This window comes from Theropithecus gelada, chromosome 12, assembly GCF_003255815.1.
Source record: "Theropithecus gelada isolate Dixy chromosome 12, Tgel_1.0, whole genome shotgun sequence".
Classification (NCBI taxonomy): Eukaryota; Metazoa; Chordata; class Mammalia; order Primates; family Cercopithecidae; genus Theropithecus; species Theropithecus gelada.
The window spans coordinates 31274725-31300816 of NC_037680.1; the positions used below are offsets into that span (position 1 = coordinate 31274725).

General features: G+C 41.1%; 1 protein-coding gene across 1 annotated transcript in view; it reads right to left on the reverse strand.

The window, feature by feature from the left end:
- STAM2 (signal transducing adaptor molecule 2) overlaps positions 1–25363 on the reverse strand; it is a 61497-nt gene extending 36134 nt beyond the window's left edge. The window contains exons 1-2 of the mRNA XM_025405374.1: positions 24974–25363; positions 1823–1907 (exon numbers count right to left, since the gene is read on the reverse strand). Coding sequence (XP_025261159.1) covers positions 1823–1907; positions 24974–25013 — 125 coding nt within the window. The 5' untranslated portion in view covers positions 25014–25363. The remainder of the gene's footprint in view (positions 1–1822; positions 1908–24973) is intronic.
- Positions 25364–26092: the final 729 nt, after the last annotated feature.

Sequence of the window (26092 nt, forward strand, 5' to 3'; positions counted from 1 at the left end):
TAAGTATTTATTGATAAATGTAATTCAAACATTAAGGTATTATTCTATAACCAAATACTTTTATATTTAACGGCTCAGGCCTGTAATTCCAACACTTTGGGAAGCCAAGGCAGGAGGATCACTTGAGCCCAGGAATTTGAGACCAGCCTGGACAACAAAGTAAGAACTCATCTCTATAAAAAATTTAAAAATTAGCTGGGCATGGTGGCGTGTGTCTGTACTCCTAGCTACTCAGGAGGCTGAGGCAAGCGGATTGTTTGAGCCCAGGAGGCTGCAGTGAGCTGTGTCATGCCACCGTACTCCAGCCTGGATGACAGAGAGAGACTCTGACTCAAAATAAAATAAAGTAAGTATAAAATAAAAATAAATTAAATTAAAATCCTGGAAATTTCATGTTATTAAAGGAATAAATCTATAAAATGATTGTACACAATATTTTGTTTATAGGCTCATAGAACTTTAAAAAAAAAAGCATGTTGCAAATGTTGTGTATTCCAAAATCAAGAGACAAACCACTTCACAAACCGTCTGTCAACACAAGAGACGTATACCAGATCTTTCCATTTCTTCAAGACAGATTTAGCTTTCAGACAGCAAAATCTTATTTTGAAAAAAATCTAACATGATATATAAAGTATAATCATGTGAATGTACTATGAAAAGTTTTCATGTTAAAACAAATGCTTTCATCACTCTTCTAAATTTCTAACATATAGTTCAGCTAATTGCCACGTCTCCCCAAAAGCACTTTTTATATTCACTTTTTTCATTTGTTAGCCTATTATATTTATATGTATATTACTCAAAGACTTTTTTGTTATATTATCTATTGTGTTATCTACTTCATTATTTAAAAGTTCCCATACATATAGAACTCCTAGAGGAATTCCTTAAATAACTCACCTAAACATTGTTATCATGTATCCCTATTGTGTCAAGGCTTTCATCACGTGTGTGACTAAAGCAGATTTTCAGTTGAACTCTTTTTCATTTGTTCCTTCAGGATGAAGTTAATCCCATAAATCCAGCAACTGGGCTTTTTTAACTTTTATGTCCCAAAAGTACAACTGAGCCTTTAAGTACATGAAAGTTAGGGGCACCAACACCCCACACAGCCGAAAATCTGTGTATAACTTTCGATTCCCCAAAAGCTTAACTATTAATAGCCTAGTCTTTTCTTTTTTTTTTTGAGACAAGAGTCTCACTCTGCTGCCCAGGTTGGAGTGCAGTGGTGCCATCTCAGTTCATTGCAACCTCTGCCTCCTGGGTTCAAGCGATCCTCCTGTCTCAGCCTCCCAAGTAGCTGGGATTACAGGTGCACACCATTATGTCCAGCTAAGTTTTGTATTTTTAGTAGAGACGAGGTTTTACCATATTGGCCAGGCTGGTTTCAAACTCCTGACCTCAAGTGATCTGCTCACCTCAGCCTCTCAAAGTACTGGGATTACAGGCGTGAGCCACTGCAACCAGCCAACTAACAGCCTACTCTTGACCAGAAGCTCTTCACCAATAGCATAAACAGTAGATGGACATATATTTTGTATCTACATAATATACTGTATTCTTACAATAAGGTAAGCTAGAGAAAAAAAAAATGTTGTTAAGGAAATCATGAGTTGGAGGAAGAGGGGTTGGTCCTGCAGTTTTAGAGGTGGCAGAGGTGGAAGAAAACCTATGTATAAGTGGACCCTCGCAGTTTAAATCTGTGTTGTTCAAGGGTCAACTGTGATAAAGTCTCATTGTTCTCTCAAAGTTACATCACAAAAAGAGACACTGGTTATCAAGTTCCTAGACATTGACTGAGCATGACTGGACATCTTACCCATTAGGAGTACTTCCAACTTTGTCACATATGTCCATAATAAGACTCCAATCTTCTGTAGTGTTGTACTCATTCGTGGCTTTTTCTATAAAATATATTAGCATACACAACAATGAGGACACATTTCATATAACACTAAAATACCAGTAAAGGCCCAACATTTAAGAAATCCTACCTTTTCTCTTGCCGAAGATACTACAGATGACCTTCAGAAGACAAAAGTACTTCTATTAACTTCAATTTTAAATTGTATAATTAAATGAACTAAGTATCTTGAGGTAAAGCAATTAAATGCCTTCTAAATAAACAAATTACTAAGTATCAATAATCCCATAAAATTCTAATTTGGAAGAAAGTTTTAAAAATGTATCATCAGGCCTGGGCATGGTGGCTCATGCCTGTAATCCCATGCATGGGAGGCCAAGGCAGGAGGATCGTTTGAGGCCAGGAGTTTGAGACCAGCCTGGGCAATATAGTGAGACCCTGTCTCTACAAAAAATAAATTTTATACATTAGCCAGGCATGGTGGCAAATGCCTGTAATCTTAGCTACTTGGGAGGCTGAAATGGGAGGATTGCTTTGCCTATGAATTCAAGGCTGCAGTGAGCTATTATCACGCTACTGCACTCCAGCCTGGGTGACAGGGAGAGACCGTATCTCTTAAAAAAATTAGAAAGTATATCATACAAGTAAATATGTACTAAACTGTCCAATAAAGCATTGGTTTTGTAAATTTTTTTAATAGAGAAGGGGTCTCACTATGTTGCCCAGGTTGGTCTTGAACTCCTGGGCTCAAGGAATCTTCCTCCTTGGCCTCCCAAATGTTGGGATTACAGGCCACTGTACTCAGCCTGAAGCATTGTTTTCACAGCAAAAAGAAAAACTGATTAATATAGTAAATTCATACAATGGAATATGAAATGAGGGATACAAAATTAAATGAACAAAAATTTATGAAACTCAAAACATGATTTGCTTGGGCTTATAATGCTGAGTCAAAAAAGCTAACAGCAGAAGAATTCATAATATTTACATGAGTTGTTTTTCTTCCTTTTTTCTGCTTTTTTTTTGTTGTTGAGACAGAGTCTCCACTCTGTTGCCCAGGCTGGCTGGAGTGCAGTGGCACAATCTCAGCTGACTGCAACCTCTACCTCCCAGGTTCAAGCGATTCTCCTGCCTCAGCCTCCCAAGTATCTGGGACTACAGGTGCCCGCCATCATGCTCGGCTAATTTTTGTATTTTTAGTAGAGATGGGGTGTCACCATATTGGCCAGGCTGGTCTCAAACTCCTGACCTTGCGATCCGCCCACCTTGGCCTCCCAAAGTGCTGGGATTACAGGCGTGAGGCACCGCACCCAGCTACATGAGTTTTTTTAAGACAGCTTTATTGCTATAATTCACGTATCAATACAATTTACACATTTAAAATGTACAATTCAATGTTTTGACTATATTCATAGAGTTGTACAACTAACACCAGTATCTAATTTGAGAACATTTAATCACTTCCAAGAGAAATCCATACCCACCGGCAATTACTGTTCATTCTCCCTACATACTCCTAGCCCCAGGCAACCACTTGTCTACTTTCTGTCTCCAAAGATTCACCTATTCTGGATTTTTCATATAAATAGAACCATACAATACATGTTCTTTTCTGACTGGCTTCTGTTATTTGGCATAAAGTTTGCAAGGATCATCCACGTTGTAGCATGTATCAGTACTTCATTTCTTCTTACGGCTAAATAATATTCCACTGTGTAGATATACCACATTTATCCATTCACCAGTTCATGAACATCTGGGTTGGCTGGCTGGTTGGCTGGCTTACTGAGACAGGGTCTCACTCTGTTGCCCAGGCTGGTGTGCAGTGGTGTCATCACGACTCACTGCAGCCTTGATCTCCCGGGGCTCACGTGATCCTCCCACCTCGGCTTCCCAAGTAGCTAGGACCACAGGTGTGCACCATCATGCCCAACTAAGTTTTGCATTTTTTGTGGAGATGGGGTTTCGTCATGTTGCCCAGGTTGGTCTCAAACTGCTGGGCTCAAGTGATCTGCCTGCCTCAGCCTCCGAAAGTGCTGAGATTACAAGTCTGAGCCACCATGCCAGTCAACATTTGGATTTTCAAAAACGTTTTTGGGCCAGGAGCGGTGGCTCACGGCACTTCGGGAGGCCGAGCTGGGCAGATCACGAGGTCAGGGGATCGAGACCATCCTGGCTAACACGGTGAAACTCCATCACTACTAAAATTACAAAAAATTAGCCGGGCATGGTGGTGGGCGCCTGTAGACCCAGCTACTCAGGGGGCTGAGGCAGGAGAATGGCCTGAACCTGGGACGTGGAGCTTGCAGTGAGCAGAATTCGTGCCACTGCACTCCAGCCTGGGCGGCGACAGAGCAAAATTCCATCTCAAAAAAAAAAAAAACACCTTTTGGCTAATATAAATAATGCACTGATGCTATCAACATTCATGTACAAGTCCCTGTGTAGACATCATGTTTTCATTTTCCTTTAGCATATATCTAGGAGTAGAAATGCTGTGTCATATGATAACTCTATGTTTAATTTTTTTAGGAATGGGCAGTTTTCCAAGGGAACTATACTATGGTACATTCCCACCAGCAATATGTGAATGTTTCACCTGGAACTTCATAACATCCAAAAAATACACTATATTCTTTAGGGATATATACACAGGTCATAAAAGTATTAACATGCATGAGAAGGATAAACATCAAACTTGGGGGGTGGTTCAAAAGAAGACACGGGCTTCATTGTATTTATAAAGGTTTATTAAGTTGTACAGTATGTATCCAGAAAATATTTTATTTTCAATATCTTTTTTGTGGTCTGAAATATTACATGATCAAAGTAAAAACTGACAAGTAACCTGCATTGTGAGAAATAAAATAAATTAATTAAACATAAACTGTTAAAAAGCATGATTGGAATATAATGATTGAGTTATGGAGCATTTTTACTTTACTAACTTTTACAAAAATTTCAATATCAAGGAATACAATTTTTTCTTCTAGTATGGAGAGGTGGAGATATAAAAAACACCACTTTAGAAACATTGTATCATTTTATGTCTTTTCCTCTTTATCACATATACTCTATAATTTCAAATATAGAATAAGCTAGCAAAACATACACACATACACATACACACACACACGCACACACACACACACACGACAGGTGATATCACAGTGATCATCAGGAAAGATGGTAGGAAACCAGAGTAATTTTTTTTTTAAACAGCAAGGAATAATCAAAAGAAGCCAAAAAATGAACTGGCTAGGCAAACAACTATACTTTGTGAGTAAAGAGAAACACACCAATGCAGTTAACCTCAGTTAAATGCTGGAACTCGCTTTAAAAAGCCATGCAAATTGCCTACTACTTATGGATGGAAAGCAACTGTTTTGACATGTGATGAAATGACAAACCAAAGGTTTTAGAAACGTAATATATTTTTGTCTACTGAAAGTTCTAGATCCAGGCACCAAACTATGCAGGTAAAACATACCTACTCAGGTTTTCACCTTCTTCCCTTGCGCAAAAAAGACTATTGCTTTGGAAAGTCAGAGCAGACTATATTGTTTTCAAGGCTTAACTATTTCTGAATTACGTATCTAATAAATTCCATGAATTCAGAAGTACAGACAAGGAAAAACCTTTTTCCAATCCCTTTTAAAACTATGATGTATATCCTTCCAGACATTATATATACATATATACACACACACACATACACACACACACACACAAAAATAATAAAAGCTAATGCAAAATTAAATAGTATAAGGTGTACAAAGACAGCACCCAAAAACAGACAACTTCTTCCTTGGCTAAGTTATGAACAAGATGAGAAACAAAACAGAATAAAATAACACTTTTGTTACTAACAGAAGCTTTAGATATACTGGCCAAATGAATTTAGTAGTGAACCCCAGAAGTGGGCATGCCTTAGCACTAAAGAGGAGAAGGTCTCTCCCTGCAGGGGTAAACCTCTGCATAACTTATTCCATGGAGAAGTAAATGAAAAATCACTCAGTGGTGGTGGAAAGACTGGCTAGTCCTACACAGAAGGGCATACGTAAGGCCAGTTATTCTCAAACTTACCAATCAGGTGTCCTCACACCAGAGATGAAGTGAATAAAAAAGCAAGGGCAAGCCAGGTGAGGTGGCACACACCTATCGTCCCAGCACTTGAGAGGCCAAGACAGGCGGATCACTTGAGCCCAGGAGTTCAACACCAGCATGGGCAACATGGTAAAACCCTGTCTCTACAAAAAACACAAAAAAGTTAGCTGGGCCTGATGGCACACGTCTGTAGTCCCAGCTACTTGGGAGGCTGAGGTAGGAGGATGGCTTGAGCCTGGGAGGTCGAGGTTGCAGTGAGACAAGATCGCACCACTGCACTCCAACGTGGACAACAGAGTGAGCCCTGTCTCCACAAAACAAAACAAAGGGCAGGCTCAGGGTAACACTAATGGAACTCCCTTCTCACAAAGAAAACCATAGGGGTACAGAAAAAATATTCCCCACTAATATTGTGATCATACTTAAATGTATCATTTCTTAACATGCATTTCTACTCATAAACATCTGTCCACATTCAGAAATATACATCTATACCAGTATTTTTAGTAGCTGCACAATGTACCATTATATACAGAGTGGCCATAAAGTTCCAAAACGAGCTAGAGAGAAGCTATCAGTAAACTGATTGTAAATCCATTAGGTACTCAATCTGTCTTCTTTGTTATACTTACTGGTATCATTCATATGGGTGACTCACATAGACTAAATACAAAATAATTAGGAGGGCAGGATTTTGTGCATAGTCCTTTCTGAAGATGTTTCATAGCTTTTTTTTTTTGTTTAGCATCTGTCTTTGTCACAACCTTTCACCACATTCCACCCCCAGATGAATGTAACAATCACAGCACGAATTTTTGTTTGTTTTGTTCACAATTATTATTCTTAGCACATAAACAGCATGTAGGGCACGAAGTAGGTGCTCCATCAATATTTGTTTCATGAGTGAATGAATGATGTTGGTTGCTCCTCCACACTCCATTAGCCTGGTACAATGTGTAAAGTGGCAAACAACAGCAGAGCTTTTGAGTACATAAACGAAAAGGGCTTTAACTCTGATGCCCATCTGTGGACATGGTTTGGCTGATGTGTGCAAAGTTCTGGACCAACCAAAGCTTCACTGCTGAGCAGACAAATATTCAAGGGGCTACATAAGATCAAACTTCAATAGCAACACCACACGGCAACAAAAGGTAACAGCACTAGTGGGCTTATGAAGTTCTAGTTCTCCTCTTATTTACTGAGAGAAGTAACTCTATGTTTGGGAGTCTCAACAAGGAGGCAGGGTAAGTGGGGAAGGCAATGCTTCAAGAGCTTCTTAGACAGGTGACTAACTTTACATACTGAGTCTGAAAAACAAATCATATATTTTACAGCTTCATGCCAATCTTTCCTATTCGTTTATGATGTAGTTTTTGCTGTAACAGAATCTACCATTTTTCTTTTTATAGTGTCATTTAGCATACTGTTTGAATTACCTGAAGATTAAATATCCACCCACATTCTTTTCTGTATATTAATCCCCTTTTACATGTAAATCTTTAGGGTATCTAGAACTTCATTTAGTATATCTGGAACCTCACACACGGTGTGAGGCAGGAACAGAAAAATATTTTTACAAATTTGTTGTCAGTTCTACCATTTAAGAATCTATCCTTTCCTCATTGATCTGAGAAGCCAGCATCACCAATTAGCAAATTTTATGAGTATGGATGTGTATGAGTACAAAGACACACACATAATCAGGTGAGTCTGATTTTAGACCATCTAATAACCTACCTAGTCCAGCTAGAATTCAACTTTTCATGGTATTTTTCCAATTCTGGTCATGTAACACATTAAATATGAAGCCTATCTGATGCCTTCTAAAGCCTCCCAACAATTTTTAAAATATCTAATTAGACTATTGTTTATTCGATTTAATTTCCACAGAAAATGGAAAATTCCTGATTTGAATACTCTATCAAGCACAGTTTAGTCTCTACAAATACAGACTCACAATTACTCTTTTTAAAAAGTATAAAACCTGAAGACTTCATAATGGCCTGCCAAAAAGGACTTCGTTTTTCAAGTGAGCTACATAACATTTAAATTACGCACTTAGGAGTATTTTAAACCCCTGGGAAATCTTAAATATTATAATTAAGAAACCAGTCTTTTATAGCATGTCACTTTGCCCAATGTTGGGGCCCTATATCACATTACTCTGTGTCAAACGCATAGCGAGGGAGAAAGTTGAAAGAGCCCTCCTGGGGCCTAAATGCTAAATTGCCAGCATTTGGTGGGTGTAAGTCATAACATTTCATCACCAGGCTTCGATTACTGTATGTAGAAAGCCTCAAATACAACATGAAATAGCTTAGAAAGATTCTAACAATATAATAAAGAATAATTCCATCAATACCTACCTACAAGGAACAAAAAGGCTCCGCCCAACTTACAGTCATTATGTTCAAAGTACAGCTTTAAAAACAATCTAGCTCTACCCATAAAACTTTTAATAAAATAGGCTCTATCAGTAATAAAAAATTTACATGAAATAAGAATGCCTGCAAGAAAGCTTTAAAGCTCCTCCTATTATGTTTGCAAATAAAAATTCATGACTAGTCTTCTGCTTCCAAACATGATAGAGTATCTGGTACCAGACTTGCGATCCTACCAAAAACAACTATAAAACAGGCCAAAATCGATGAGGCAATTGTTTTCAAGGAATAAATAGCAGGCAGAGCAGGTCCCAGATCTTTGAGGGAAGGAAAATATGTAGTGAGCCTCACAATGGCCTCAGCTTTCTGCCTTGGAATACTTTCCTGTCCAGCACAAGGAAGACTAACCCAAGTAGAGGAGGACTAGCCCAAGAAGAGCAGCTGAGACGGAGACCAGGTTTCTAAGCACGGTGATTAACCAGAGGCCCTTGGCCAAGGGCTGGGCTACACAAACACACTCGAGATGAGTCTCTATGGGGTCTAGCAGAGATTACCTTCTATGGGGCTGAAAGGTCAAGCAGCACTGGAAGTCATCCTCCCTATTATGCATGGAAAGTTTGTGTTCCTCCCAAAATTCTTATGTTGAAGCTGTAATCCCCAGTGTGGCTGTATTTGCAGATGGGGCCTCTAAGGAAGTAATTATTGTTAAATGACGCCAAAAGGATGGGACCCTGATCCAACAAGATTAGTGTCCTTTTAAGAAAATACACCAGAGAGCTAGCACTCTCTTTGTGTACACACAGACAGGAAAAGCCATATGAGGACACAGGAGTAAGGGGGCTGTATATAACCCAAGGGGCGAACTCTCACCAGACAGCACCTCTGCTGGCACTTTGATCTCGGACTTGCAGGCCCCAGAACTGTGAGAAAATAAATTTCTGCTGCATAAGCTACCTAGCCTATGGTATTGTTATGGCAGCCCAAGCAGGCTAATTAACACTGCCCAAACAAAGCAAGAGAACACTTCATGCATTTAGTTGAAAATCCAAAAAGGGCACACCTTAGGAGGAAAAGTCCTCTAGAATTTAGTTCAAAACCAAAATAGGCCTCCCTCCAAGGAATAAAACCAAGCCTGTCAAAACCTAAAAGATCCCCCCCAATAATATTACAACCTGACAAAACTCAACACCATTTAGAGGAAGACAATGTAATTTAGCCTCCCTACAAAGAATAATCACAATGTCCACCGTAATATAAAAAATTACTAAATAAGCAAACAAGTATCCCAAAATCAAGATTAGTCAATAAAAACAGATGTTAGCATAACCCAAATGTTAGACTTAGCAAGAAAGAACTTTAGAGAATTATATATATTTTCAAGAATGCAAAGATTGGTGAATGCTCAGCAGAGAAATGAAAACTATAAAAATGGAATGTCTGAACTGCAAAGTACAATATCTCAATTTAAAAATGCATTAAATGGGCTGGGTGCGGGGGGCTCACACCTGTAATTCCAGCACTTTGGGAGGACGAGCGGGGTGGATCATGAGGTCAAGAGATCGAGACCATCCTGGCCAACATGGTGAAGCCCTGTCTCTACTAAAAATACAAAAAATTAGCCAGGTGTGGTGGTGGGTGCCTGTAGTTCCAGCTACTCAGGAGGCTGAGGCAGGAGAATCACTTGAACCTGGGAAGTGGAGGTTGCAGTGAGCCAAGATTACATAACTGTACTCTAGTCTGGGCAACAGAGTGAGACTCTGTCTCAAAAAAAAAAAAAAACTTGTAATACCCAATCACATGGGAACTAACAAGCAGGACATGCGGATAATTTAAAGTATAATAGAAGGCAACATAAAAATGTATTATGATTAAGATACTATGTATCAATACCTTTGGACATGACTAAAGCAATTTAGAATTTTGTCTTAGTCTGTTTTACACTGCTATTTAACAGAATACCTGAAATGGGGTAGTTCATAAAGAACAGAAATTTATTTCTCACAGTTCTGGAGGCTGGAAAGTCCAAGATCAAAGCAATGGCATCTGGTCAGGGCCTTCTTACTGTGTCCTCACATGGCAGAAGGTGGAAGGGCAAGGGAGAGTGAACCCACTCCTGTAAGCCCTTTTTATTACAGCATTAATCCATTCATAAAGGAGGTACTCTCATGACCTAAACACTTCCCAAAAGGCCCCATCCCCCAACACTGTTACATTGGCGACTGTTTCCAACACTTAAATTGTGGGGGATACATTCTCACCATAGCAATCTTAGGGGAAAAAATTGCTTTTTATCTATTAATAGGAGGAAAAACCCTCAATTGTTTCTATACCTTAAAATTGCAGTATAAGAACCGAGAAAAGCTAGCCAAAAATATATATATAAAAATATATATATATATATATAAACACATATATACAATTTTTTTTTTTTTTGAGATGGAGTCTTGCTCTGTTGCCCAGGTTGGAGTGCAGTGGCCGGATCTCAGCTCACTGCAAGCTCCACCTCCCGGGTTTACGCCATTCTCCTGCCTCAGTCTCCCGAGTAGCTGCGACTACAGGCACTCGCCACCAAGCCTGGCTAGTTTTTTGTATTTTTTTAGTAGAGACGGGGTTTCACTGTGTTAGCCAGGATGGTCTCGATCTCCTGACCTCGTGATCCACCTGTCTCGGCCTCCCAAAGTGCTGGGATTACAGGCTTGAGCCATCACGCTCAATTAATTAACAATTTAATTAAAAACAATAATAGGAATTAAGCAATAACTCCTGAGCATTTTACATATGCTAAATCACTTGCTCCTCAATCAAATGAAGGATTCTCATAAGTGGGGACTGGTGGTTCACACCTGTAATCCCAGCACTTTGGGAGGCCAAGCCAGGAGGATCACTTGAGAGTCCAGGAGTTCAAGACCAGCCTGGGCAACACAGTAAGATCCCTCATCTCTAACAACAACAAAAAAAATTTTTAAAGTAGTCTGGTACAGTGATGCACACTTGTAGTTGTAGCTACTCAGAAGGCTGAAACAGGAGAGTGCATGAGCCCAGGAGTTTGAGGTTACAGTGAGCTATGATTGTGCCACTGTACTCCAGCCTGGGCTGGGTTATTTTACAACCTTGCATGTAAAATAAATAAATAAAAATAAAAACCATATAAATGGGAAAGCTGAGATACAGAAAATTATTCTTATTCTTATTATTTGAGATACAGTCTCACTCTGTCGCCCAGGTTGGAGCAGAATGGCACGATCTCAGCTCACTGCAACCTCTGCCTCCTGGGTTCAAGCAATTCTCCCGCCTCAGCCTCCCGAGTAGCTGGAACTGCAGGCGCATGCCACCATGGCTGGGTAATTTTTGCATTTTTAGTAGAGACAAGGTTTTGCCATGTTGGTCAGGCTGGTCTCGAACTCCTGACCTCAGGTGATCTGCCCGCCTCGGCCTCCCAAAGTGCTGGGATTACAGGCATGAGCCACTGCGCCTGGTCCAGAAAATTATTAAATAACTAGCACAAGGTTATACAGTTAGTAAGCAATAAAATAGAGATTTCAATTTGTGCCATCTGGCTCAGAGTGTGTGCTCCAGGTTCAAATCACTATATTAAACTGCCTCTTGAGAGTAATTTTTGTTCAAAATTGCCAAATTAACATAGTTTTTCTGTTTCCCTACGTATACATTGTTGCAGGAAGTCAGGGACCCTGAATGGGGGGACTGGCTGGAGCCATGGCAGAGGAACATAAATTGTGAAGATTTCATGGACATTTATCAGTTCCCAAATTAATACTTCTATCATTTCTTAGGCCTGTCTTTACTGCAATCTCTGAATATAAGTTGTGGAGATTTCATGGACATTTATCAGTTCCCAAATAATACTCTTATTAATTTCTTATGCCTGTCTTTAATCTCTTAATCCTGTTATCTTCGTAAGCTGAGAATGTACATCACCTCAGGACTCTGTGATGATTGTGTTAACTATACAAATTGATTGCAAAACATGTGTTTTAAGAATATGAAATCTGACTGTAAAACATGTGTTTGAACAATATGAAATCAGTGCACCTTAAAAAAGAACAGAATAACAGCAATTTTAGGGAACAAGGGAAGATAACCATAAGGTCTGACTGCCTGTGGGGTGGGGCAAAAAGAGCCATATTTTTCTTCCTGCAGAGAGTCTATAAACAGATGTGCAAGGAGGAGAGATACTCAATTCTTCTCCTAGCAAAGAATATTAAATATTAAGACCCTAGGAAAAGAAGTGCATTCCTGGGGGGAGGTCTATAAACGGCCGCTCTGGGAGTGTCTGTCTTATGCGGTTGAGACAAGGACTGGTCTCCTGCAGTATCCTCAGGCTTACTAGGATTGGGAAAGTCCAGCCTGGTAAATTTTGGTCAGACTGGTTCTCTGCTCTTGAACCCTGTTTTCTGTTAAGATGTTAATCAAGACAATACGTGCACAGCTGAACACAGATCCTCATTAGTAATTCTAATTTTGCCCTTTGCCTTATGATCTTTACTGGCCTCAGAAGCATGTGATCTTTGTGACCTACTCCCTGTTCATACACCACCTCCCCTTTTGAAATCCTTAATAAAAACTTGCTGGTTTTGCGGTTCAGGTGGGGCATTACAGACCTACCGATATGTGATGTCACCCCCGGCGGCCCAGCCGTAAAATTCCTCTCTTTGTACTCTTTCTCTTTCTGAGACCGGCTGACACTTAGGGAAACTAGAAAGAACCTACATTGAAATATTGGGGGCGGGTTCCCCTGATAATACATATCTTAAACACACTGAATAGGAAACATGCAAATTCAACTCTCGTTTATAAGCAAAGAATCAGGCAGAGTGCCATGATTAACTTTTTTTTTTTTTTTGAGATGCAGTTTTGCTCTTGTTGCCCAGGCTGGAGTGCAATGGCACAATCTCGGCTCAATGCAAACCTCTGCCTCCCGAGTTCAAGCGATTCTCCTGCCTCAGCCTCCCAAGTAGCCGGGATTACAGGCATGCACCACCATGCCGGGCTAATTTTGTATTTTTAGTAGGGGTGGGGTTTCTCCACGTTGGTCAGGCTGGTCTTGAACTCCTAACCTCAGGTGATCTGCCCACCTAGGCCTCCCAAAGTGCTGGGATTAAAAGCGTGAGCCACTGTGCCCACCGATTAACTCCATTTACTAAACCATATAATAATACAATATATTCAAGAGCTGCTTCCTCTGATGCAATACAGATCAGTCATTGCNAATAATACAATATATTCAAGAGCTGCTTCCTCTGATGCAATACAGATCAGTCATTGCCATTCTATTCATTTCTCATGTTGCCACCAACATTTTTGGGGCGATTAGGAGGAATTAAGAGAATTGAGCGTAAGGGGAGCCAGGAGGAGGAAAAGAAGGGGGAAAAACACATAAAAATTCCCTTTTACTGTCTTTTAATATTTTAAACCATCTATTAAAAAGGCAAGTCCTGGGGCCAGCCTTTATTTTCCTACAAGTTTACTTTCTTCTTGGCTGATATTTCCAAAATACCCTCTGTAATCCTGTTAGGTGAGAGCCATGTCCCCCTAACTCCACAAAATGAGCACACTCATTTACACACACCCTTACTCAGGAGACAGGGCAGAAGCATACATGTTATAATTTCCATTGTAATAGGCCTATTAGGAAGCATAATGTGCCAGACACTTTCTAGTGACTGGGATAAAGGAAAAATGAGTCAGCCGGGTGCAGTGGCTCATGTCTGTAATCTCACCACTTTGGGAGGCTGAGGCGGGCAGATCACAAGGTCAGGAGATCAAGACGAGCCTGGCTAACATGGTGAAACCCCATCTCTATTAAAAATATATATATATATATATATATATATATACAAAAAATTATCTGGGTGGGGTGGCACACACCTGTAGTCCCAACTACTCAGGAGGCTGTGCCAGGAGAATCACTTGAACCCGGGAGATGGAGGTTGCAGTGAGCCAAAATAGCGCCACTGCACTCCAGCCTGGGCAACAGAACGAGACTCCGTCTCGGAAAAAAAAAAAGAGTCTCCAAGGTAGCCACTAGCATGCCAAAAAGTTACAGATAGAGAATCAAAAGCAAATAGGCCAGGCATATGATTACATTACTTCTGCAGACCAAGAAGACCATTATGCACACTCTGTATGCACCTGTGGAGTACTATCAGGCTTCAGGGGTGGGATACACATCACCAGTTAAACAACAAGGACCTGCCCTGCCTACATCCAGCTCTGAAGCTTTCTTACTAGCTTATAAGCTTTGGAGTAGTTCACCTTCATTTTGACTCAAACTCAAATCCATGTTCTCATTTGTCAAATGGAGATTAAAATAGCTGTCGTGCTTAAAAGAGTTGTGAAAATTACGTGAAAAGAAAAATGGACAAAATACTTAAACAAGTAGTACTTTGAAAAAGAGAATATCCATTTAGCAAAATAAATATATTTAAAGGTGCCCAACATCAAGAGTTATCAGGTAAATGCATATTAAAACTACAATGAAGGCCGGGCATGGTGGCTCCCGCCTGTAACTCCAGCACTTTGGGAGGTCAAGGCGAGTGGATCACATGAGGCCAGGAGCTGGAGACGAGCCTGGCCAACACAGGGAAACCCTGTCTCTACTGAAAATGCAAAAACTAGCCAGGCATGGTGGTGTACATCTGTAGTCCCAGCTACTCGGGAGGTAGGAGAATCGCTTGAACCTGGGAGGGAGAGGTTTCAGTGAGCCCAGATCATGCCACTGCATTCCAGCCTGGGGCACAGAGCAAGACTCTGTCTCAAAATCAACAACAATGACAAAGCCGATAATGAGATACCCACTAGAATGGCTAAAAATTTTAAAACTACATCATCATGTACTGACAAATTTCTGACATAAAATTGTAATAATACGACAAAATGAAAAATCAAGGCAGGGAAGAAGAGAAGTGGTCAGATTCAGAGACAGAAAAAACCAAGGAGAAAAAAATAACAAAAGATAAAGAAATGATATATCCTTAAGTTTTATTTTGATATCTGGGTGATAAATAGTTAGAACCAATAGTTGTCAAGTAACCAGAGTTTGATATCCTACCCTACATACATACACACAAAGCCTATTCTTAACACCTATAAGCAGGTGGCCACTTCAGAATGTCAGTAATTTTCAGGGGACAATGGCCATTCCCAGATATCTGCCACAATGACCTTCTTAGGTTCAATCTCTACATTAGATACAAATATTTATTCATTATCAGATAACTTAACAGAACCTAATAAGGTATTAATGTTTGGGGGAAAAAAAGTTCTTCCCCTTCAACCCTCCATCTCAAGGACTTAGTACTGCTGTGGACAAACCAAAACACTGCACATGCTAGATTTCTTTAAGCAGATCTCTTTTTAGAAGAGAAGGTTAAGATAACACATCCCATGACAAATGAAAGTAAAAGCTGCTGTTCCAGATAAGAATAAAAAAAAAACTTTTAGTACAAATGAGAAGTAAAATTCTGAGTCACTACAATTCTCATATTGCAAATGAAAATAGGCAAGTGCTTACTAAGGGAATGTTTACCGACCAAGAAAATAGTCTGCGAGTTTTCAGATACAATAAAAATTTCACTGCATAACAAATTTTTCATCCGAATGCTATCATTTAAAAATGATACTAAATATGAGGGAGACTGCACATAATAAAAATTTTTTAATCCTTCATCATTTCCCCTCATGCTTTTATAAAATATGAGATAAAACACAGTTCTGAGCTTGCATTAAAAGTCAGTAAGAACTGGAACTACTTCACAAGATACTTCACTTTTAACATTCCTTAACTGGAGAAAACTAAAGAAAGGCCTCCCTGAATGGAACAGAGATCACCATAACAGGTCTCCATGGTAAAGAACTGCAAATGTTCCACAAGGTGCCACAGGGACAGAGAGGTGCTTGTCCTTTAAGCATAGCAGCCACAGACCCATTAAGAAAATAATGCTAAAGGAAGTCTAAAAGCTGAGAGCAACACTTATTACACCAAAAAAGACAGCAGATGCCAATAAGTCAATGTGAAACTTAATCCTAAAAAAGAAAGAATGAGGGAAAAGAATGTTTCAACAATACCAAAATGCCTCAGGAACTAATATCCTTCTCACCCACGGTATTGGACAAATATTGCCAATTAGCTGCTATTTTTATAACAGGAAAAAGACTGTAAGCAAAAATACTTTTAAAAACTTTGTAACTTAGGCCAGGCATGGTGGCTCATTCCTATAATCCCAGTACTTTGGGAGGCCAAGGTAGGTGAATCACTTGAGGTCAGGAGTTGAAGACCAGCCTGGACCACATGGTGAAACCCCATTTCTAGAAAAAATACAACAACAAAAAAATTAGCCAGGCATGGTGGTGGGCGCTTCTAATCCCAGCTACTCAGGAGGCTGAGGTAGGAGAATTGCTTGAACCCAGGAGGCAGAGGCTGCAGTGAGCTGAGACTGTACCACTGCACTTCAGCCTGGGTGACCGAGTGAGGCCGTGTCTCAAAAAAGAAAAAATAATAAAATACGGCCGGGCGCGGTGGCTCAAGCCTGTAATCCCAGCACTTTGGGAGGCCGAGATGGGCGGATCACGAGGTCACGAGATCGAGACCATCCTGGCTAACACAGTGAAACCCCATCTCTACTAAAAAAAATACAAAAAACTAGCCGGGCGAGGTGGCGGGCGCCTGTAGTCCCAGCTACTCGGGAGGCTGAGGCAGGAGAATGGTGTAAACCCGGGAGGCGGAGCTTGCAGTGAGCTGAGATCCAGCCACTGCACTCCAGCCTGGGCGACAGAGCCAGACTCCGTCTCAAAAAAAAATAGTAATAATAAAATAAAATAAAAACTTTTTAACTTAAACAAAATGAAAAATCAAGGAAGGGGGAGAAGAAAAGTGGTCAGATTCAAGGACAAAAGACAGCACTTTGGGAGTCCCAGCACTTTGGGAGGCCGAGATGGGCGGATCACGAGGTCACGAGATCGAGACCATCCTGGCTAACACAGTGAAACCCCATCTCTACTAAAAAAAATACAAAAAACTAGCCGGGCGACGTGGCGGGCGCCTGTAGTCCCAGCTACTCGGGAGGCTGAGGCAGGAGAATGGCGTAAACCCGGGAGGCGGAGCTTGCAGTGAGCTGAGATCCAGCCACTGCACTCCAGCCTGGGCGACAGAGCCAGACTCCGTCTCAAAAAAAATAGTAATAATAAAATAAAATAAAAACTTTTTAACTTAAACAAAATGAAAAATCAAGGAAGGGGGAGAAGAAAAGTGGTCAGATTCAAGGACAAAAGACAACCAAGGAGGCAGAAAATAACAAGAGATAAATGATATATCCTTAAGTTTCATTTTGATACCTGGGTAATAGATGGTTAGAACCATCACTTGTCAAGTAACTAGAGTTTGCTATCCTACCCTACATACTTATAAACAAGGCCTATTCTTTTTTTTTTTTTTCTTTTGAGACAGAGTCTTGCTCTGTTGTCCAGGCTGGAGTGCAGTGGCACGATCTCAGCTCACTGCAACCTCTGCCTCCCGGGTTCAAGTGATTTTCCTGCCTCAGCTTCCCGAGTGGCTGGGATTACAGGTGTGCACCACCATGTCCGGCTAATTTTTGTATTTTTAGTAGAGACGGGGTTTCACCATGTTGGTCAGGCTGGTCTCGAACTTCTGACCCTGTGATCCGCCCACCTCGGCCTCCCAACGTGTTGGGATTACAGGTGTGAGCCACCACGCATGGCCACAAGGCCTATTCTTAACATGCAGGTTAAGGTCCTTTATTTAAACAAAAGCCATGCTAGAGACACATCCACCTAACCACACTGCTGTAGTATTATGTTGTATATTCACTGGCAGAAAATCATTCTCTTCTTGACTTACTTTCAAATTACACATAAACGTATTAAATGTTATTATTAATGAATAAAAATATTTTTTAAACTATCGATATCAGCTGATGTGAAACAAAAATAAAATTAATGTCTTTTCTCTTAAATCCTAAAAACCTACAAGAAATTCCCTTGTATAATGATTTTAACCAATCTGTCATATAATCCATTTGAAATGCCCAAAATAGCTAAGACAATTATAAAACAGTGGGGAAAGAACAGGCAATTCAATCCATAGTGATTAGACAACTGATTATTATCTATTGTCAAATGATTATCCAATTCAATTCCTCCGCAGACCTTATACAAAAAATAATTCCTGGTGGATCAAAGACCTAAATGTGAAAATCAGGAGTTTAGTAAAACTTGCAGAAGAAAATATGAAACGATCTGTATAACCTCAGGGTGGAGAAGGGTTTCTTTTCCTTATTACAGGTGTGAGCCACCACACTCAGCCCTAAAGCCTTTCTTAAGAAAAATAAAACTAAGGGAGAATGACAAATATCACTAAGTGAAAACTCACATTTTCTTTACAATAAAAGACACCAGAAACAAAAAGAACTAGAATACAGATTTGCAACACACATACCCAACTAAAGATTAGTAGGAAATGTATCTGGAACTTTAAAAATCAATTTTATTTTTCGGTGTTGGTTTTTGGTTTCGTTTTTTTGTTTTGTTTTGTTTGAGAGACAGGATCTGGCTCTGTCACCCAGGCTGGAATGCAGTGGCGCAATCATGGCTCACTGTAGCCTCAACCTCCCCAGCTCAAGCCATCCTCCCACCTCAATTTCCCAAGTAGCTCGGACTACAGGCATGCGCCACCATGCTCAGCTAATTTTTGTATTTTTTGTAGAGACGGGGTTTCATCATGTGGCCTTGGCTGATCTCGAACTCCTGAGATCAAGCAATCCACCAAGTGCTGGGATTACAGGTGTGAGCTGCTGCACCCTGCCATCAATTTTTAAAAAGTAACCCAATAGAATAATAAAAGTAATGAGCAGGCAATTTATAGAAAAAGAAAACAGAATGATGAAGAAACATATGAAAAGATGCTCATCTTCACTGGCAATGAAGTGGAAATTGAAAATGAAATGAAAACAATGTCTTACTTCATACCCATCAAATAGGCATAAAGAAAATGTGACAATGCTCAGCATTAGTGAGGATGTGGAACAACAGGAATTTCACTGCTGACAGGAAGGAAATCAACAAACCCCTGGAAGGGTGACTTTGCAAGAGCTACACTTCTTTTTTTTTTTTTTTTTTTTTTTTTGAGACGGAGTCTCACTCTGTTGCCCTGGTTGGAGTGCAATGGCACAATCTCCACCTCCCAGGTTCAAGTGATTCTTGTACCTCAGCCTCCCAAGCAGCTGGGATGACAGGCATTCACTACCACACTCAGCTAATTTTTGTATTTTCAGTAGAGTCAGGTTTCACCACGTTGGCCAGGTTGGTCTTGAACTCCTGACCTCAGGTGATCTGCCCACCTCAGCCTCCCAAAGTGTTGGGATTACAGGCATGAGCCACCACACCAGGCCAAGAGCTACACTTCTACTGAAAAATTCCTGTTCAAGACAACAACCTTTAAGAATTTTACACTCTGCCAGGCACGGTGGCTCAGGTCTGTAATCCCAGCACTTTGGGAGGCCGAGGCAGGCGGATCACGAGGTCAGGAGTTGCACACAAGAAAACACAGATAAAAACTTTCAATACAGAGCTGTCTGTAGGTGCAAGAAATTGGAAATAAAGTCATGTTAGTCAATAGGACAACAGATAATGCATATTCATATAGTGGTATAGTATCACACAGCCATTAAAATTAATAACCTAGAGCTACAAACATCAACATGAATAACTCTCGCAAAGAAATGCTGTATGGGCCAGGCACGGTGACTCATGCCTGTAATCCCAGCACTTTGGGAGGCCAAGGCAGGCAGATCACCTGAGGTTAGGAGTTCAAGACCGGCCTGGCCAACATGGCAAAACCCCAACTCTGCTAAAACATGCAAAACTAGCAGAGCATGGTGGTGCACGCCTGTAACCCCAGCTACTCAGGAGGCTGAGGCACAAGAATTGCTTGAACCTGGGAAGTAGGGGTTGCAGTGAGCTGAGATCACACCACTGCACTCCAGCCTGGGCGACAGAGCAAGACTCTGTCTCAAAAAAAATGAAATGCTGAATGACGAAAGTTGCAGAATGACAAAAAGACACTATTTTTTAAAAGTTTAAAAACATCTAAACAATATATAGTATATTTGTAAGTGTAGTATATATACTATTAAAGAGAATTTCCATCTATTTATAGAGTGTTTAACTCTGAGAAAGGAGGAAGAATGGGATCAGGTAGCTGCTAAAAATACTAAAGTATTTCACTGCATCTTGAATGTTCCTTTCTTTAAAAAAAGATTCAAGTATATCAAAATATTAGTACTTGACATAATTGCCTGGCAGGAATGGGAGTTCATATTTTGTATTTTATGCTGAAAATATTTCATAGTTTAAAAAGCTACAAAATATATTAGAAAAAACTTGGCTGTTAAGTCTACTATTCTTATTCAAAACCAAAAAACTTTTTTTTTAATTTTACTTTTTTACGAAGATTTTAACTTATTGTACAAAGAGTGGCCTAGTTAAGCAAATGTTATAAATTTGAATGTATAAAATGAATTTGTATTATTCTTATGCTATCAGTTATCTATTTTTATATTGGGATTTTTTATAAAATTTCACTGGAGAAAAGGACTGCATGGCTGCATTTCACTGGAGAAAGTCTCAAGCTACTTCCTGGTCAATGTCTTCCAACACAGCAAAAGTCAAAAACACAGCAATACACACATTAAAAAGTCGTTTGGAAACGTATTCTCTTAAAAGTTCACAAATCAAACCGCTGCGTCCGCAGTTTTGTAGAGGTAGAATTTGAGCTCAGCTTTGTGGGACACAAGTATATCTTTAAAGGAAATACCAAGGTTGAAAGGAGCAAACATTTAGCAATGAATGGTAAATAGCACAGAGGCAGAAAACTGGCAAGAAAGATTGCCTGGCTGAGTAAGGGGAAAAAAGATATGCAAACGAGAACCGGAGTTAAGGCTTAGAACAGAAAAGTCATGACTTGGAAATCAATGAATAAAGAAATGACATCTTCTCTGTTAACACTAACCACTATGGCCCCGTCCCCCATGTTTCACTTTCCCCTCAGAATTCTACGAGAATGGCTACTCCAACCAGGCTCCACCTCAAGATCCCCATACCCCTCTAACACTTGAGCCCCCGTTGGGGAGAAGAGGCGGGATATAAGGATATTTTCTTTTTTCCCCTCAGAACACATCAAAGAAATCTTATTAAAACAAAAAAATGAATCTAGATTTGAGGAATTCCAATAAAATGTTTAAAGAGCTCTAATACTACCAAATCTAGTATATTCTTCAGGGCTTGTAGGTTCTGATGCCAAGAAAAGATAGGAATTTGCCAAGAGTTCCCTACTTTCTAGCCTTTGACCCGCTTCCATTTGACAAGTCACATATCATCATCAATTCATGAGTGCCTTCCTAAGACACCTTGATCCATCCTTTTCTCAGCCTCTAAGAAAAGGATTCCTTCCTCGTATGAATGTCAGAAAGACTGCTCACCCTTAAGCAAGACTCTTCACCTACCAAAAGAGATTAATCTTTAAAGGCCTTTAATCATAAAATGAGCATATCATACACTAGCAAAAGGTGGTTACTTCCTGTTGTGAAAGTGCTATCAGAGAAGGGGTGAAGGAGGCTGGGCACAGTGGCTCACGCCTGTTATCCCAACACTTTGGGAGGCTGAGGCGGGCAGATCACTTGAGGGCAGGAGTTCAAGACCAGCCTGGCCAACATGGTGAAACCCCCATCTCTATTAAAAATACAAAAATTAGCCAGGTGTGGTGGTGCGCACCTATAGTCCCAGCTACTTGGGAGGCTGAGGCAAGAGAATTGCTTGAACCTGGGAGGTGGGGTTGCAGTGCAGATCAGGCCACTGCACTCCAGCCTGGGAGACAGATTCGTCTCAAAAAAAAAAGAAAAGAAAAAAGAAAAGGTGGGAAGGAGAGGATAGTGTCAACACCTTCTCAGAGAAAGCTCCTATCTGAAGGTCCTTGTCTTTTCTTCAGGTACTATATTTCAAATAAAGAGAGAATGTAAAGTTTCTTGTATATTTCTGGCAATATACTTGTACTAAATTACAATTCTTATGTCTGTATGTTTCCTTCATTAGACTGAGAGTTCCTTGAAGGCAGGAACTCACAGTCTATTTATTCATTTTGTGTTCGTAGGTTAACACAATGTTTGACACAGTAATTATTCATTATATGTCTGGTGAATGAAGAGTGAACAAAGGAATGACCAAAAAAAAAAAAAAAAAGGTAATAAAAATCTCACTGAATCAAGGAGAACAAGTGAAAAAGACAATGACAATGTAAAGTAACATTCCTATAGATATCTCAAGCCAAATTAATGACTTCTGTGTGTGTGTGTGTGTGTGTATGTATATATGTGTGTGTGTATATACATATATATATATTTTTTTTCTGAGACAGAATCTTGCTCTGTTGCCAGGCTGGAGTGCAGTGGTGAGATGTCGGCTCACTGCAACCTCCACCTCCTGGGTTCAAGCGATTCTCCTGCCTCAGCCTCCCGAGTAGCAGGGACTACAGGCACGCGCCACCATGCCCGGCTAATTTTTTGCATTTTGGTAGAAACAGGGTTTCACCATGTTGGTCAGGCTGGTCTCGAACTCCCGACCTCAGGTGATCCACCCACCTCAGCCTCCCAAAGTGCTGGGATTACAGGCGTGAGCCACCGCGTCTGGCCTTTGCTTTGTATTAACGATTTAAAATGAAAAGTTTCAAGATATGAAAAATGCAACATGTAATTTTCCTTCTATGATATATATGCAAGTCCAACTTGAGCTCCTTAGTATTTCATTCTACTTTTTCTAACTCCATTCTCTTGTCTAGAAGTTGCACGAGGGCCTCAAATTCATTCTTTCACCCTTAAAATGCCTTTGGGGTACTGAATTCAGCCATCCTTAAGCTAATATGTAACTACTTGAAGCTCTGGCTTATGGCATTGGCCATAAAATAATCTAGACACAGTTTTTTGTTTTTGTTTTTTAAATTTCAACAGCAGTGCCTCCTTTACAACTGTGGGACTAAACTGTGATCCACTAAACCATGCTGGAGCCTTGGGAGCCGGGCAGGGAAAGGTTTAGAACAGCACAGTAGGAGTAACTCTGCCTACTTCCACCAGAGAATTTTTCCATCAGAAAACAATCAACTTCCAAGAAAGATTTACCTTAAAGAAAAGAGTTCATGGTTTTTAAGTTTTAAAATCATTTGTCTAATTCTATTTTGTACCTTCTGTTTTATTTCATTAGAACAGAATCAAAGTGTTCTTTTAAAAGCAATTTTTTTAAAGTACAAGTTGCACAAAGGTAGTATGATTCAAACAAAAGAATAAATACTGCAATGAAGTGTTCCAAAAGGAAACAGTGAGCCTCAGAGTGATGTTTCCCAGATTTATGCCAGTCACCTGTATTCATCCACCAAGAAAAAAGTTGAATGAAATAAGGAACATACAAATTTGAACTATTTACATATATTATTTGACTCAAACATATTTTTTTTAATGGCTTAGGGATTACACAACGTACCAGAATAGGGCAGTTTCTGCAGTTTCCTAATAACCAAATGTTAACTACGAAACAGGTGAATTACTGCCCAAGATGTGCTGTATTCTTGTGAGTCCCCCTGCCCCAACCCCATTTTCAAGTTCTAAAAATTTACCTAGAGTTCTGTTAACTAAGGCTACAAAAAGAAACAAAAAACAAACCTGTAGTCCCAGCTACTCGGGAAGGGAAAACGGACGTGGAGGCTGAGGCGAGAGGAATTCTAGTCGCACCTGGGCAACACAGTGAGACTCAGACTCTCAAAAATACATACATATATGTCTGTCTGTTTTAGTGTTACTCAAATTTCCAAAATAATTTCCTATATATCTTGTCCATGTTTTTCTCATTCTATAGTCACTTGGACCAGCGCTTTATGACCGCAACAAGTAAAATACTTGTTGTTCTGGAGTGTTTTGAGACTCGAGATTTCCTTTTCATACTCTAAAACAGAACATCTCCTAGCACCCGTGCAATCTTTGCAATTCGGGGATGAAGAGCAACACCTTTACAACTGCAATAAACCTTAAAACTACCCTATCAGGGATTGAATGCAAGAGTAATATAAATAATGGGAAGTAAGTTCTTCCTATCCAATGCGGCTGTCTAGGTGTTAAGTGTCTGGTGTTGGGCTTCTCTAGACAGCAGGGTCTCCGCTGCTGCATCATCCTCAAAAAATGATGGCGCAGACACAGAGATAACTAGCTGTCGAACGAGCAGGAAGTTTTTAATCACCAACTACACAATTACTTAATCAGCCCAGTCTCCAGCGAGCCCTAGGCTCTTCCCAAATCCTACGCTTGGCAGGGAGAACGGCCCTTTGAGCGTCCCCAAATTCACGCGGCAGGAAGCACTCCCCAAATCGCTAGCGACGCGCCGAGGTTGCCCCCAGAAAAATCCCAACGTCGAAGTAGCGGGCGGCACCGCCCCTCCCGTCCCTACGCTTGGCTTCCTAGTCCGGAGTCGCTACCGCCCACTTTCTAGCTGGACAAACAGCAGTCCAGGGCCGGGCACAGAGCAGTCCAGGACCGGGCACAACACTCACCCACGTCTTGCTCGAAGGGGTTGGCGGTGAACAAAGGCATCTCGCCGGCGCCCGAGCCCTACTCGCTGCTGTCTAGCTGAAACTCCGCAACTGCTCCCCGCCGGGTGACCCGCGGCCACCGCTCCCTAGACCGCTCCGCTTCGGCCTCCGTCCCCGCACTTCCGCCACCGCACCTGCCCGGCTCCTGCCTGACGGGCCGCCTCGGAGTCCACCCTTCGACCCCGCGCTCCTGTCCCAACTTTTCTCCCCGGGCCAGATCCCTCCGATCACGGGCGTCCTCCCAAGGCCTTTGTCGCTGCCCCAGTCCCAGACTTTTGTAGGGGTCAGGCGGCCGCTACGGCCACCTTTCCAGCGCTAGGACCCTGGCGAGCCACGGAGCCGGGGACCTTCGGAGCCGGAAGTAGTCCCGCCTGGAACTGGACGACCCCGGAAGCTGCAGTGCCGGCGGCGGCGCGGCAGGGGGCGCGGTTGCCTGTGGTTTTTCGCGTTGGACGCCGGCTCTGAGGGCCTTGTTCTTGTCGCGAATTTAGTTGGTTCCAGAGCGGCAGGACTCGTAGCTAGAGAACGAGGAGCCACGATGCGTACGCGTTACAGTCCTGTTTCCCTAGAAACGGAGCCGCCGGCGCAGAGGTGGCTTTGAGATTCTGCGAAAGACCTGACTGCTCTCGAACACTTACTGTGTTGCACCCTCCCTGGGCGCCCAGTCCAAACCCCGTCGGAATAACCACCCGGGACAGCGGTGGTCGAAGTAACTACGCCTAACTTTTCGCTTTCCATCGTGTCCCCCGATAAAAACACTGCTGGACCCCGGGAATCCAAAGGTGAAGGAGGCACACTCCCTGCCTTAGAGAATTTTATAAGGGCAGTGCATAACGTACATGATGGTGTATGGCGATTCGGATAGTAGTACAAGTCATAAACTCAAATTCCTATAGGATCCAGGCAGATATTTAAATGAATGCAAAAGCCCAAGCACCCTTCCCACCCACATATTCTCTGCTCCTCTTAGAAAACTGTAGTAATGATTATGTTGCCTATCTCTCTCCTCCTCATTAGATTATAAACTCCCCGATGAGTTTTGGTCACTACTATATCCCCAGCGTCTAAAACAGTGTCCCA